The following is a 16626-nucleotide window of genomic DNA, read 5'->3' on the forward strand; positions in this document are numbered from 1 at the left end:
GGTTAGCCCAGGCACGATCACACACTGGGCAGCCAGGAGGCAGACACAATTGAACAGGAGAATAAAGCACCTCCAGCTCCCCATCTACATGAGTGAAAAGCGAGGGCGATGATAACCCAGACCTCAAAATACAGCTTTAAGGGAGCCTGAGTCAGAAGGCATCACAAACAGCTGTCCCTGCTGTTCTAGCCCCTGCCAGCCAGCCCTCACAGATGTGCAGGAACGTCTGTGGTGGTACCAGCACCATGCATTCCGACAGAACCACACGCAGGCTTTCCAATTCATACAACAGAGTCATAGAATCATTTAGGTTGGAAAAGACCAATTCACATCGAAAGGTAAAGGTAGAGACACTATAGCTACATTTTTCCTAAATGCAACAGCTCAGTTGTTTCACCTTGTTTCCCGGTTAAAAAAGAAGAAAAAATACCAACAGCATTACTACATAATATGAACTAATGGAAAATATACTCATTTCATTGAAAACCAGTGAAGGAAACATTTTTAAATTAAATGGGCGTTTTTTAAAAAAATCATGTTAAGCCATTAATTTCCTATAAGTTTTAGGTTTTGGTTTCTGTAACTTAAAAATAAGTTTAGGGTTCAGGAAGGGTTTTTGGTTTGGGGGACTGCTTTCTGTTGTTTTTCTATGAAATACGTAACAAAACTCGCCTAAGGGATTAAGACTCTCTACACCAAGTTCCACCCAGAATTAATTTTAATGACCAACATTTTTAAACCCTGAAAACTGGAACCACTAATAAGCCCTTAACTCTGGTGGTGCTAGCAGATGCCACCATATTATGTAATTTTTAAAGCAAAAATACATCTTTTAGCAAAAGCATTTTAATGAACGTTCTATTAACTAGTCTCCTGGTACTGGGATAAGTCCCCTGGAATGCAACAGAAAAGCTTTCGTAGCTGGTTTGAGGTTTATTTCTGGAGAAGAGCTGTGTACCACACTCGGGTTCTGTTTTGGGATCTCCACTGGGACCCACCAGCAAGCTCTTTTCTCCTTTGTGTCCATTCCTCTATGAACCACCCCCTGGCAAGAAAAAGAAGAAATCGTATCACCCCTCCTTCAAGTTACCAGATAAATAGCTGACAAAGAGCCTAATGTAACTACTGAATCTCTGTCTTCAAGCCCAATTGCAGGCTCCAGCTGTAAGACAAGCTGAATGGATCTGTAATCATTGTCTCTTTCCCTCATGTCTTTTAGATACTGACAGCATTGGGAAACCTCATTTCTAAGTGACAATGTCAACAGATGTGGCAGAATTGGTTATGGGCAAAAGTTACAAGTACGCACGCAATAGGACAAGCCACATTAAACACTGTCTCAGAATAAATGTCATCAAACTCAATGGTTACTGATGGAGCCCTCCATCTTGCTACGCTTTCAGCAAGGGTTCAGCTCCTGCTATGGCAACCTCATTACTAGATGGTATTTTTTTGGTATAAGGAGACCACAGAAATCTTCATCAGATCTTCAGCGGGAAAATGAATGGAGGAGAGAACCACAACCAAGAAAGAGCGGGAGCCACTCCATCATTCCGTCCTCTAGAAAGCAGCCAACTTCCCCCTCTGTCTCCCTTTTCACCAGTCAATATGCAGTGAGCCTTCAGCCAGCCTGCATCCACAGCCTATTATGGGTCAGGAACTGGCTTCTGGGGCTTGGCCTCTACTTACAACTCCAATCTTCCACACCCCACGCCCCCGCAGAGAGAAAGCAACTTCTGAGTGGCATTCTCTTGTATTCCTTCTTTTCCAAGGATCAAGAGCTGTGGGGGAAGCACTCCACATTTTCACAAAGATGAAACGCATTTGACAACTATCCGTTTGAGTTTTATTCTTTTAGGAATATTTACTTTTATCAGCCAGCAAGTCACCTTGATCTAACAGTTTTTAATAACTACCACAACTTTATCAAACAAGTCATGAGGTAGAGGAACAAGAGTTAACAGGTACATCCTCCTTCTCAGGTATGCACACTACATTTACTTTTGTCAGGCAGTTAGCGATATTTTGGGGAGAAAGTGGAAAGGACCTACCGATAGGCTGACCTACTGCATGTGGTTTCACTTGTTAAAGAGTCAGCAATCCATGCTTTTGGGGTTCAACAGGCTGAATTCCTACAACGTTACGTACACAGAGCTACACTGGAGAATCAGATACTTCTGCTAGTGCAAATGCATGTGCTCGCTGAGAGGTGTTAGCCAAAGAAAGCAGATTACATCTGCTCTCCAAAGGCTGAACTGGCTCCCGGTTCACTTTCGGATGCCATTCCAAATGTTGATTTATAAAGCTGTATGGTACACAACTAGAGCCAAGGCTACCGTAGAGAGGATCTCTCTTTCCGCGTATGGTACAGCAGAAAGGATGTTTCTGCTAACAGCTCTAGGACTCGGCTCCGGAGAAAATGGAGAGACAGGTTCCCTCTGCCTCAGGCCTTCAACTTCAGCTAGGTCCCTTTCCAAGAGGAACACAACTGCAGGGCTGCCCAGCACAGGGACTTTCTGTCTGTAGGGTTTTAATGAGAAGACCGAGATGGCGAGGTAGCTAAAGGGTCACGGAAGAGTCAGTCCAAGGTAGTGACGGTTTAAGAGACCAAGTACTCTTATTGGCATACGTGTCCACAGATTTGGAGAGCCAAAACAAATGGGAAAAAGCATAAAGTAGCACATCTTTTTATTTTGAAAGAAAAATAAGTCTCTCTTGCTACTTTCTACCTGCCCATGACATTCTCTGAGCTCATCTATTTGGCAGGTCAGTACGACACCACAACCATAATAATATAATCAGGAAGGCCCAAACCAATGACATTCACTATTACGCCAAACCCAGACGCTCAGATAATGCCTAACTTGAGCTTTACTGTCAAGCAGTACGCCTGCTTACTGCATACTTGCTCATAGGAGCCCATATGAAGTCTACCATCCAGACTCCTTGCTCAAGCAACAATACTCTATAAAAAAAAAAAAAAAGAAAAATTAAAAAAAAAAAAAGCTCACACTTCTGTTACTTTGCATTTTCTCTAAGTCTAAAAATTGGTAGAGTGTATGACAGGTCCACCCCATTTTTCTTAATGATGTTTTTATTATTCTTTCACTCAATTAAAACAGAAATGGATATTGCATCTTCTGACTGTATAATTGTTATTGTAATCTGTTTTCGATCACTGCTTGGGAAATGGGTCCAAAACAACATAAACTATCCACAGCCTCAGAATACAAGTCATTTTCTTTTACTACGACACTTAAAGAGACATCTATCATGTTGCTCTGCTAGCACGTTTGTATTATGGCAAAAAAGTTATTTGTAAGTTGGGAAAAGACATTATGAAAATCACCTTTTACTCCAAAGTATTGTATAACTCATAATTTATAACTACATTTCTTAATAACCACTCAAAATAATAAGGCTGGAAATTGCGCACATCTAATTTTAATATATAAATAATGGAAATGCATATAAACCAAAATATGCTCAAAATATGAATTTATATTGCTCTCGAAAAATAGTCTGGTTATAGTTTTGAAAATTATATGCTTCATTTCCAATATATGCCTGTCAGCTGAATTTATGACAAAACACTCTCTGTGAGTTTAGATTACCAGGATGGTAAATACTTCTATGTGAGTTTCCTCACTTATGTGAAGTTTCTGTCCAAATGCAGACAAAGTCAGCAACTTTTAGAGAGTGAAGTGTTGGCTATACACAAGTAAAGACAGACTAATCCAGCCGCTTCCCAACATTATACAAATAGAATAGAACATCTGAGAGCGAGAGAGAGAAAGTAACCTTATGGCTGTATGCAGCTATACAAATCACGGGGTTTGATACAAGAAACTCCCCTCACGACATTTCTTGCCAGATTTAGTACTTTTGAAAAGATCTGCTGTCAATAGAGCGTCTTTTCATCTCAGCATGTGTCTTTGAGGAACAAATAAGGAAGGAGCATATTTAAGTGGGAGACATTTCTACTGCACTCTGAAAATGCAGTGGGCGTATGGTTATCTCAAGAGATGCCGCAGCTTCATATAAAATATAGTCTGACAGGTTATTTTTATTAATCTTTTTCTAAGCTTTTTTACCTTGCTGACATTGCTACTAACAAGGCACAGTTGTGCTCAGACTGTTTAATATTGCATGTCTGTCTGATACAAGGACATCAGCTAGAGCAAAATGACTGACAATTTTTACTATTAGCCAGGTAATTCTCTATTTAGAAAACAAGTCATATGCCTAAAGTCTTATCTAGAGCTATCTGTCTCTTTTTGTCAAGTTCTTTCTGTTCCCTTCACACAGCTTCTACAAATGATGACAATCTATCTTTTTCCTAACATTGCTGCATGTAACATCAATAATCATTCAGCATTTGCCAGGAAATTTAAAATATCTCTTGAGTTCAGATACAAGATCTCTACCCTAACATGAGGCTTACGGAACGAGCAATGCAGGGCTCACACTCCATCTTTTAAGCAATCCTGTAAATGTTTTGTGTAGCTTTATTCCAAGTAGCAAAGTCTCCTGGAAAGAGGTTTTATGTAAGTCCTCAGATATTAGCAACATCAATGTTCACATCTTTAAAAATCAGAGTAAAATCACACTTTAAAAAGAAAAAAAGAATAACCTCCTAAACATTGTTTATAAGGGTTTCACAATGTCAGCAGCCTTAAATTGCTAATAGACAAATGCTGACATCTCGGTATATTTATACATCTTCAGGAGATACCAGCAGAGCTAGGGCAGGTATTTAAAAAGAAAAAACAACTTAAAATACTAGTTTATGTTTTTTCTAAAGTTCTCTAAAATAAAGGGAATAAAATTGGAAATATGAAATCGTTTTCCCTTATTAATACTTGGATGGATGCAAATGAAGACAGGGGACAAAGTACACACAGCAGCTGCAATACCTGTTTTTGTACAAAGTGTAGGAACTCTGGGAAAAAATAATTCCTAACTATAGAACTGTGACTATATAGACAACATGACTTGCTGTCTGAGAACATAACACACATTAAAGCAGTTCAACACTTGTGAATGGCCACAAGAGCCTCATCTAGACGGGCTAACAATCCCCCCGAATTCAACGGCAAAGCGTATTTTCTCTCTTTCGTACCACTAATCAACGTAAACTCATTTGTATGTAACCCCACACCAGGGACGTCGCTGATGAGCATTCTGCAACAAGTACAAAGCTTGTTGGAGGGCAATTTTATTTTTTTTTTTTTAGTATGGCTAGAGGCTAAAAGACATTTCTCAGAAGCCATCAAATACTCAGCTGCCTTTTGTCTGTTGTGACTATTTCTTACATCTGCGTCAGCGACACAGATGTGGGGACCAGCATCGTGGGGACCAACGTGTCTGACCCAGGACACTTCATGCAGTACGAACCAATTACCACAAAACAATTTTTGCAAAGCCAGAAAGGGCATCGGTTCCTCGTTCAACACACTGGGCTGGCTTCAAAACCACTTTGAGCTTCAGAAGGGGAGCAGGCTTGTTCGGTAGTTACAGAATCCGAATCAGGCACAGGTTATCTTGAACAAACCCCCATCGTATCAATTCAAAGGGACTCGGTAATACTTTATACCTTGAAAAACTGGGCCTTTAATCCTAAAACACAGCAGTAGTTAGTAATTTAACTAAATTATGATGAGGGATTGTAATTAAAGGCCTAACTTATCTATGCCTTGCAATTTGGGATTCGAAATAAAATCTTCCTAAGTTTTACAGATTTTTGGTTATTTTGAAAAGTTTAAAAATAAGATTTAAAAGCAGGTTGGGGACTGCTCAATCACAAAAATAAGAATTTTCCTAAACAGGTCACACAGCTGTTTGGCGAATATAAATACATGACTGCAGTAAAACTGTCTTCATTTTACAACATCATAGATGCCATATTGTATTACCATCTTCTGTGTTAACGCGAGTGACAAAAAATCTTACTGGTCCAAGTACTTTACTTAAGCTCCAAGTCACCATTGTGGCCCTTCTCCTCCCCGTTCCGCACAGACAGCTTTAAGGAAAACAGCAATAATGGGAAGTAACTGCAAAAATAAATATTCAGACTAGCATCTCCATGAAGAGTATTAAACTCAAATACTTCTAAAGGTATTTCAAAGTAACTGATACCATCTGAAAGTCTGTGCTACAAACCAGGAATTTTAAATATGACATAGTTGTCTGTTGAAATGACAACTTGATTACAATTACGTTATGCCGGTTTTTTTCTACTTCTAAATCTAGATAAAATATTTGGTACAGTAAAATAATTTAAGTAGAATATACAGACTCACAAAAATCAAGTATTTAGGAAAGGAAATAATTGCTTATTCATAACAATAAAAGCTTAATACTGCTTTTCTTCCTTCGATGTTGGAATCCTTCATCTAAATGCTGAGAAATATGTCATTATTTAATTTCTTGAAAATACGTTTCCTCACTGGCATCTTTATAGTTTTTAATATAATTTTGCCACGTTCTTCAGGCAGAAAAACAATTCTGCGGAGTCACTGACAGAATCACCTTAACAGGAGTTTTCAAGCAATCGCCCTATAAATAATTGACAGTAAATCTACTCTGTTCTATCCTAGTCAAACTAAGAAAAGGCAGGACCCAATTTAAGAAGGGAGGGGGAGAATTAACACAGACTTTTTCAAAGATGTTGCTTTCTTTTCCTCCCCTTTGATTCACGATAAGAATAACAGCATCTAGTTAACTAACGTGGCCGTGGTATGGGGTGGGGAGGAAGCGGGGAGATGACTCGAAACACTTAGGAACTGTTGTGGGGGAAAAAATAAAATCTTACTACAGCTCATCTCAAATCTTGAATTCAAAATTATCGGTGGCTTTCCGCAGATGCAACTTAGAGTCCCAAAATTACTCTAAACATCAAATTATGCCTAGGTCACCGAATGGGTGGATACCCTGTATTCTGTTTAATGTGTATGTTCAATTGCACGTATATTTTAACCAACTGTGTCTTTATTTTAATAACAGACCAAGTAGTGAAAACACATAAAGAAAGACTATTTTTCTACCTCAGCAAAAATGCAGCTGATACACTACTTGACCCTCCAGGAGTGACGGCTCTGTTTATTCTATTTACATGACATAATCTGATTGGAAAAGGGGGGTGGGGGTGGAAATCAGCAAAAAGACCAGAAACTCATTTTTAACCATCGGTCATGAAAAAGAAATCACTGTCTTGCTTTTCTTACTGTTCCTGTTAAATTAGAGGTCTCTTCCTCATCATGTATCAGAAACGTGTTAAATCCAAGCATTTACATTTCCTCACAAATCCCCACTGAATTATATTGAAGTTCAAGGCAACATTTTCCAACTATTCTGCAACAGAAAAAAAACATAAAATGTATTCATGTACTGACGATTCCTGAACTAACAAGGATTTGCGACTTCCATGCTTCTGTATCTCGATGCGTTTAATTCTTTCAAATAGCTACGTACTTCTTCCAGGCAGCAGGAAGATATTCTTCATCTAGGATCTAGGCAGGAAGACTATCTAAAACTTAACCTTTCACTTTATTCAATTCGTAAGGACAAAGGAAACATGCTTCCTTACTCCACTCAGGATGCCATTTAGAGCTTAATATTAACTAACTGTTTAGAGCAGAGGAGCAAATTTGATCAAGCTGTACTCCTCTGTCTGCATAGGAGTGGATTTTCTGTCCACTAAAGTACTTTAAATCCTTGTAAAAGATGTAAGAGGTAGCACAAACTCTGTGACATTTTTGCAGAAATATTTAGAATGGATTTTGACAAACAGCTCTTTACCCATCCTCGGCCGGCATTTCTGTTGCCCCAGACGTACGTTAAAACAGATTTCTAACTACACCTAAGCAGACAAGACCATGAGATATCAGAACTTTACGGGGCTTACAGCAATTAGCAGCAGCGCTTCGAAGAGTCACTGCATCCACATTTCTGGTACATCCGACTTTGTACGAGCACGGTAACCACAGCTACTGATTAACATTCCGATCATACAATTTAGTTTGAATTGTCTGAAAGTTTTCTCCTCCATTAATATTCTGTAAATTAAATCACACATTTTAACAGTTAAAAGAATAAGAACATATCACTATCAGACTGCATCAAACTAATCTAACCAGTAAAACTTTTGCAATCATTTCCTGCCCAAAATTTGAATGTGTGTCTTGGCTATATTTTGGTTCTACGTTTTTATTTCAGCAAAACCAAACTTCAAAACAGCTCATTCTGCATACTGGCATTTTAAGTTGCATTCAGAGGCTTTGAATGCTTATTTTCTATGCTCTTCGAAATCAATGCATACATATATATGTGCACATCCACTCATACACAAACAGGTTCATGAATTGCAATCAACAATTTTGTAAATATAAGTTTTCTAGCCATTAATCATCCTTTTTTTTTTTTAATCCTTATGGAGTGAATTACTAACTGAGAGGAGACGCCAATTCTAGTAAGTGAATGTTACCCAACAGGGATATAAAGCTGTCAACACCATAGTGCTCTTGCTTGCTCTAAACTCTCTCCCAGGCTTCATATGTTTTTTAAAGCGGTATTAGCCTTTTTTTTTCCCAGGGACCTTTATAAAACCTGCCTCTCCTGAACATCTGAGCACTTGCACTTTGTTACATACAGGTTTTAAAACAGACCGGTTAGATAACTGCTGAAACATTTTAGAAAGCACTGGGTTGTCCACCAAAATTGGACTCTAACACATTGGACTGACGCTAACAACATCGTAAACAGTACAGAAACTTTTAAATTCCCTATTAAACACAACCTTTAAGACCCCGTTTATCTTTTTAGTGACCTTCACTAGTTTATTATAGCTGCTATAATGGCCCTTTGAATTAAGTACATTCAGGTTAGGAATAAAAAAAAAAAGGAGAGTCATAACGCAAAATTTCTCATGAGAACAATTGATTTTCTGTCTGCACTACAAAAGCTTATTTTAAAACACTGTTTCACTCATAAATCTAGAGAGAAAGCTAAAAATACCTACAGCACTATAATATTTCTCTACTTCTCAGGGAAGTCACTGGAAAAATAATTGTAGCAAACACCGCGATTATAAAACTTGTTACCAAAGGTCATCAGTCTCATCACAGCACCATAGTTGAGGGCTTATCGCTCTGTTCACAGGGATTAAGTTCAGAAACAGATATTATTACACCAAAAAGCCACTCGACAAGTAGGAAGGAATTTCAGCTTTTACATACCTAAGGCCCAAAATGAGACAAAAATAAGGATTGCTAGTATTTTTCTTTGCTTTCAAAACATTTAGATACACTTTATAGAATAAAACCATAAAATCAAAACTAAAATGGTCTCTACTTTCCAGTAAAGCATTTCAATTTTTTTCCCAATTGAAGTTCACATTCAATAGACATTAGCACTTCTTAAAGCTTGAAAAATAAGAATAAACTGAAAGACTGACAACCAAAGCTTTAGATGTCATTTCACTACAATTTTCAATAGTTTCCTTTTTATCAAACACTAGAAACAATACTAAAAGAGCCTTTATTAATATTTATTTGAAGAAAAGTTTTATACTAATTTGGTGGTATATTAAAAGTAAGCCTTTCCGCAAATGTCTACAGCTGCATTTCACAACTCGAGTGAAAAAATTACTAAGACCGCAGCGATCACTGCAAATACACACACTTCCAGAAATACCCGAAACGCTGCGATCTGAATTCAGAAAAAGATCACTTGGTCACACAGGTGCTTAAAGATCAAACTTGAAAAAGAGCAGAGGAAAAAAATATCTGGAAATTAGCTATGTTGATTTATCTTGAGAGCATTTCCAGGAGGAAAAAAAAAATGAAATCAATTTTAAACAGCACCATTATCTTATTAAAAAAATCTGCCTTAACTGATTTAGTATTGAGTATTATAGAACCTAGGTAAGTATTCAGACAAGAATAATTTTCTTCTTGCTTTCAGTATCAATAAGGAGTAATGAATAAACTTTAATATGAATAGCCTAAAACCAAAAGAGATTGAGACTGTTTAAAGAATGCCAGCTAAGGGAAAAAAAAAATTACTCGTGCATTTCCTATTCCCCCACACTTTTACACTGCGGTCTACACCAACTTTATAAATGAGCTGAAGAGTAATGAATGAAAATGTAAGTTCTTAAAAGTTTGCTTTCAGAAATGAGAGTCCTTGTCTTAAGTGGAAGAAACCTTCCATAACTTGACAGGCCAGAATCAAGCTGAACAACCGATATTACTATAAAAGCCGGTGAATTTCCCTTGGCTAACACGGCTGGAATTAGAAAGCAATGTATATATTCGAAAACATTTTAAAACATTCCTTTAAAGTATATTTCTATAACTGCCCCAAGGAAAAACATTTTAGCTCCAGTTCTAACATTCTTTTTCAAATCAAGCAACTATAATGCCTCAGTCTCGAGAAAGGCATCCAAAACTACATATATTATTTTTTATATGATTAACTAGTTCATTTTTTAAATTATTCAACAAATTATTTCTCCACCAATTTGTCAGTGGAATAGCACTACAAGTCTTTCACTGCAAAGCTGTTTCTTCTTTTTCCATACATTAGAAGAACACGGAGAAGAGGTTTAAAAACCAGGCATACAGTCATCCAAGAAACATTAAAAAATGTTGAGATCTCTTACCCTTCATTAGGTATATAAATGAATCCTACGTTTTTAAAATAAAATAAAATCTGCAGCCCCTTAGCAAACTTCAATTAGGAAGCCTATTGAGCCAAAGAGTTCTAAAACAAGCATCTAATGGTAAAATTGCTAAATAAACCCCACGTAATAGAGAGTCATGTGACAATCGTATCAAAGTATCTCTTGAACTGTCATTTACACAAACTCTTTGTCTATAAACAACTACATTTGTGTGTTACCACTCTGCACATTTTAAAACACAAATACAGAGAGGTGTTTTTTTAAAAAAGGTAACCTTACTTGTGGCCTGTCCTGCATTATTTTGCTTACAACATCTGGCTAATCTCAAGACTTTGAAATATATTTTTCCTAACACCAGGATGCACGGTGTTCAACGTGACAGCATCAGAGTTAAGATGAAAAGAAGAGGTATTTAGGAGAAGTGACTGGAAAGTTTAACTCCTTGGAAGAAAAGGCAGGGGGAGTAAGCAACGACGCGTGTCGCTTAAACATACTCCAAACACAAAACTGACCAGCAACTAGGCAGCAAAGTACGTATAAGAGCTAAAGTATTCTAGAGAATTGCAGGAATGCTGCAAAAACTAACACTCGATAATCGTGCAGGAAGAGATGAACCTTGCACGCGTTTTGCCCTGTCCTCTTTTACAACTGCTACAAAATAGTATTTACGGTAAGTTAAAAAAAAATAAATAAAATAAATCCCTGAACTCAAACATCAACGCTACCATTTTTCCCACCCCGCAGACCCCGTTCTCGGAGCTGGGACGGCGGGTGTAACACCCCTAAACTCGTGTCACCCCCACCCGGGACACCAGCCTGCAGGCGATGCCCTCCTTTGTTGGCGCTGCCCCGGCCGTGCCCTCCGGCAGCCGCCGGCCATGCGGGGCGGCGGCGGGGGTGATGCCCCGCCGGCGGCGGCGATCCGCCGGTTCTCATGCAGAAAGCGCCGAGGCCCGGCTCTCCCCCGGCCGCCCTCCAGCAGGGTTAGGCCTGGCCTTTAGCGAGCCGCCTCGCTGGAGCCCGGGCCTAGGGGTGGCCGCCTTGGGAAGGAGGCCTTTAACCGGCGAGTTCTGCGCCCCGCAGCCCTTCCACCGACCCCGCGCACCGCAGCGGTGGGGCAGCAGCCACAAGGACCTGCCGGCGCCTCGGCGCACCGTGTGCCGACCCGCCCGCCACATGCCACCCCCCGGGCACGCCGCTCCGCCCGCCCCGGCCAGAGGGGCCGCCCGGCAGGGCCAGGCCGAGCCGAGCCGGCGGTCCCGCCGTGATCGCGGCCGCATGGTTACCTCCCACGGGCTTGGTGACGGCGCCGTTGGGCCTCCCGCGGGTGCCCATGGGGCTGCCGTTCTGCTCCAGCCTGGCCACCTTCCCCGGTGGGGGCCCTTTGACATCGGGGCTGCCGCTGCCTCTGTCGGGGCTGTCCCGCAGGCAGGGGCTCTCACTCCTCCGCTCCATGCTCGGAGACGCGGCTCCCGCTGGCAGGTCGCAGTAGAAGGAGCACGGACCTAGGGGCGAGAGAAACAACGGGCGCTTCAGCGGCCGCCGGCCCGCGCCGCCGACCGGCACCGGAGACCCCGCAGCGCGTCCCCCGGGCGGCTCAGCCGGGCGAACGCCGGCCGCCCGCGATGCCGCCCCGCTCCCGCCGCCGGAGCCGGCCCCGATAAAAGTAGAGCGGTTCGGCCCCGACGGACCCGAGGCGGCCCGGCAGTCTTACCCGCACGGCCCGCGGGTCCCAACCTGCCGCGGACGGGGGCGGGCGGCGCTGCGCCCCGGTCCCCATCCCGCCGGGGAGGTTGGCCGGCCAGCCGGCAGGCAGCCAGCCCACCCACCCGCCGCAGCCAGGTGCTGCGCCCCGGGTCCGGCCTCAGCCCCGGCCCGCCCCCGGGGGCCGCGGGAAAGAAGCTGCCAGCCCGGGCGGCCCCGCTGGCACGGCCCCCCCGCGCCGGCCAGCTGTGCAGCTGCCGAGTAGCCGACGGCTGGCGAGGAAGCCTCTAGCGAGCGGCTCCCGGGAGCTGCCGCCGTACTTACTGCTTATAGCCTGTCTGTAAGTTGGCTGAGTTGGGCTCTGTCCATGGATCAGAAGTAGAGAATCCAGGGTGGAAAGTTTTCTTGTTTCCTCCTCTCACGCCGCTTTCTTCCCTTTTACTCCTTCCCCCCACCCCCAAGCCCCCTCCTTGCCCTCCTCCGGGGGTGCCGAGGCGGCGGGGCCGGGCCGGCTGCCCGCGGCGGCAGGGGCCAAGAGCCCCGTCCCGGAGGGTCCCGGGTGGCGAGCGGAGCGGGGAGGTCGGGGCGAGGGGGCGGGGAGCCGCGGGGCCGCCGGCTGCGGCGCGGAGGAGAGGGGAGAGGGAGCCGACTTCTCCCACCTTCAGCGGAGAAAATCAAAACCGGGGGGGAGACGGGAGGGTAGGGAGAAGAAGAGGAGGGAGCGCCGCTCTCCCGGGCTCCGCGGCGGCGGCGGGTGCCTGGCGGCGCGGGGAAGCGGCGGCGGCGGCGGCCCCCGGTGTGTCACTTTCAATCGCTCCCTCCTCTGCCAGCGACAGCAGCGGCAGGAGGGACTCGCCACAGAGAGCGGAGAAACGGTTATTAGTTGCGTTGAGTCATCGAGGCAGAGTGAGTCCTTTTTGGGGTTGTCCTTGGTTTCGGGTTTGGTGTGTGTGTGCGCGCCCGTGTGTGTGTGTGTGTCTGCCTGTCTGTCTGCGCGGCGTTCCCGTCCCAGGGCTGTGCATCCCAAACATCGCCACCCCTCCTCGCCTCCCGACACCCCTCCCCCTGCCCGCCCCCCCGCAAAAATCAAGTCTCGGTGCTATCTCGGGATCGGGCGCAGACGGGCGCGCAGCAGCCCACCTCCTCCCGGCCCGGCCGGCCCCGCTGCGCGCAGGGGTGGGAGGCAGAGCCCCACCTGGCAGGAAATTAAACACCAATAAATAAATAATACATCTCGCACACGAGAAGCGAGCGCGGTGCCGCACTGTGAGAGAGAGGGAGGAAGAGAGAATGGGAGAAGGGCGGGCTAGGTGGGGAAGGGGAAGCGCGGTAGGACGACGCGGTGGTGACAGGAGGGACCCAGGGCAGAAGGGCGCAAGGACAGGGGCAGTCGGGCTGGGGGAGGGTCGAGGGGGAAGGAGAAGAGGAGGAGCCGGGAGAAGAAGGGGAGGGTGGGGGATAGAGGAGAAGCCGGAGTTGGGGAGACCGGACCGACCGGGGAGGAGCAAAGCAGCCACCGGCATCCAGTCCAGGCTCCCGGGTCGATCCGATGCAGCCGGTGCGGCCTCGCCGCCTCCTGCCACCCGGACTCTCCCCCACCCCGGAGAGCCGAGCGGCGGCAGGGACCCTCCCGCGGCCTCTGCTCGCCGGGGCGAGGCGGCAGTAACTTTTCGCGGTGCGGCGGGGGCTGCCGTCCCGAGGACCTGTCGCGCTTCCTCCGGGGCTCCGAGAGCGGGCGAGCGGACCGGCCCCAGGTAGAGCCCCGCCGCCACCGCCCTCCTCTCCGCGCCCGGCTCCAGGCAGTTACTGGGCTGGCCCTGAATAATTGATGGCGGGGGCCGGGAGGAGGTGAGAAGCGGGCAGGGAAGCGCTGCTGCTGCCGCCGCTAAATTATTTAATAGCAGAGCTCCGGGTAGGGCATGACAGCGCTGGCTAAGTGCAGCCAGCGAGGGGAGAAAGCTCCGGCGGGGAAGTCGCAGCGGGGCGGGATCGGGCCCCCTCGCCGGTCCCGCCGAGGCCAGCGGTCGCCCGGCAATCAGTCGCCTCTCCTCCGGGGTGCAAGGTGCACCCGCGCCGCTCCCCGGGGCCGCCGGCGGCGGAGCGGGCGCGTCCCCCCGTGTGTTCCCCCCCGCCCTCGGCGGGGTCGTGCCCGGCGGCGCGCCCCTAGGGCTCGCAGCGCCCCCTGCCCGGCCTGGGGGGCGCCGGGGAATGAACCGGCGGCCCCGCGTCGCCGAGCCCTCCCCGCCCGCCCCGGCGGCGGAACGAGCTTCGCGTTAAGGTGGACCGAGGAAATCCGCTCCGGTGCGGCGGGGGGGGAGGGCGGCGGACGGGCGGCGGGGGAGGAGAAGGGGGGCGGCGGGCACAAGGTGCCCGCCGCTCCCCTTCTCCTCCCCCGCCGCCCGTCCGCCGCTGGCTCCCTGCAGGGTTCCGCCCTCCCCGCCGTGCCCCCTTAAGAGCTCTGCCTTTTACGGTGGCGCCGGAGGGTCAAAAAAAAAAGGGGGCTACGGGGGGGAGGGGGCTCCCCCCCGCCCCGGGCACGGCGGGAGCATCGCCACCGCCGGGCAGCCCCGGCGGTAGGTTTCCGTCCGCCCCGTAAACGCCCGAGGAAGGTAGGGTGGGCAGCGGCTGCAGCCCCGAGCCCGCACGCAGCCATCCGGGTGCGGTGAGCCCCGCCGGTGCTGCCCCGGGATTTGGAGAAGGGGAACGGCAGGTCGTGTCTCCCCCCGCTCCACCCCGCGGAAGCTCGGCCGCCGCTGCCCCCGTCCTTCCCTCCGAGCGGCAGTGACAGCCCGCCGAGCGCTCGGGTCTCCCGGTGGGCTCAGGGCCGCCCTTGGAAGCGGCGCCGGGAGAAGCAGCGGATCCCCGGGCAGGGTAAGAGAAATAATCGCTTCGCTCCACATCCGACCCCCGGCCCGGCCCCGAAAAGCAGCGCCGAGTGCGGCTTCCCCCGCCTCTGCCGAAGGACTCGTGTCTCTCCCCTGCTCGGAAGGAGCAGGGGGACCCGCTGCCGAAATCTGGAAGGGGTGCCAGCCTTGCGCCGGGACAGCGCGCCGTGAACGGGTGTGGGAGCCGGGTCCCACGGCCGGCTGAAGTTTAGGGGTGTCAGAAAAGATGCGGGGGGCAGCGGAAGGCCGGGGGAGCTGGGGCCGCCGCAGTGCCGGGGCTCCGGGAGCTGTCGGAGGAGCGAGCGCCGGTGCCGGGAACGCGCAGGCTGCGGAGGAGGAGAGAGCGCAGCGGCCGCCGCCAGCCAGGTCTCCCGCCGTCCCTTCCAGAAAGGAGTCTCAAAGTTTGGAGAACTCTCGTTTTTCTTTTTAAATAACCCGATCTAACTTTTCTCCCCCCCTTCCCCCCACCCCCCCCAAAATCTGGTAAAGTTCAGCAGCAGCTCTTACACGGAAGTTAACATTTTCCACCAGCTATCGAAATAATTGAATAACGTTTTATTCTTACCTTTGATGTCGAACTACGAATTCCCGCGGATCAATGGCCAGAAAGTTAGAAGAATTGGTGATTTAGGACTTCAGTACTTCTGGAAAAAAAAAAATGCCAATGGTTTAGCCAGGATCTTCCCTGTCTGATTCGTTACTATTATTATATCTGATGATGTGGATGGATGGAGAGATTCAATCCAAGCCCATTAATGAGCTATTTTATAAACACCACCGTCTGAAGATCTTCATTTACATTTTGTCAGTGATCCTTTCCTTAACAGTGGAGACGTGTGGCGACAGCGCGATTACAGGACTTTAGTAAAGCTCCTATAAGAGTACGACTGGCTTGTTAATCGATTAATATTTTATTAAGTGTAAATATTTTATAAAGTTTTTAGGAAAACTATCGATTCTAAATTATTAAACTAGTCAGAAGGGCATTTGAATAATGCATACAATTAAATACATTTAAATATATATGTAGCGATTCCTTTATTTGCAATGAATCCCCTGCACCTTTCTCTCGCGTTTGTTTTTTTCCCCACCGGCAGCTGCTTTCTCATTTGCGCGTTCACTGGAATATCAGGATCGCCAAATACGTGTTTATTCCTGTATTTAAAAACGGAACGTTTACAGAAAATACTCTTTTAACTTTTAAATCTCGAGCGGTAATCATTTGAAAATTTCGACGCGGAAGCAAAGGGGCTTGTTAGTAAAACTGAAGGGAAACCAAACCGAGTGCAAATAAATTTTGCTGGTTGGTAACTTCTGTTTTGTAAACACCATTTAATTTAGGCACATTTTATG

The 16626-nt window shown here is 46.6% G+C and overlaps 1 protein-coding gene across 2 annotated transcripts in view; it reads right to left on the minus strand.

The window, feature by feature from the left end:
- Positions 1 to 16083, minus strand: part of SATB2 (SATB homeobox 2) — a 138102-nt gene extending 122019 nt beyond the window's left edge. Inside the window, exons 1-2 of one of the 2 annotated variants that reach the window (XM_074595313.1) lie at positions 15839 to 16083; positions 11971 to 12189 (exon numbers count right to left, since the gene is read on the minus strand). In XM_074595313.1, the coding sequence (XP_074451414.1) occupies positions 11971 to 12139 (169 nt within the window). In that variant the 5' untranslated portion in view covers positions 12140 to 12189; positions 15839 to 16083. Of the gene's footprint in view, positions 1 to 11970; positions 12190 to 12712; positions 12845 to 15838 lie in introns of those variants that run through there. The other variant, XM_074595312.1, reaches the window with a different exon arrangement.
- Positions 16084 to 16626: the final 543 nt, after the last annotated feature.

This window comes from Larus michahellis, chromosome 7, assembly GCF_964199755.1.
Source record: "Larus michahellis chromosome 7, bLarMic1.1, whole genome shotgun sequence".
Lineage (NCBI taxonomy): Eukaryota > Metazoa > Chordata > Aves > Charadriiformes > Laridae > Larus > Larus michahellis.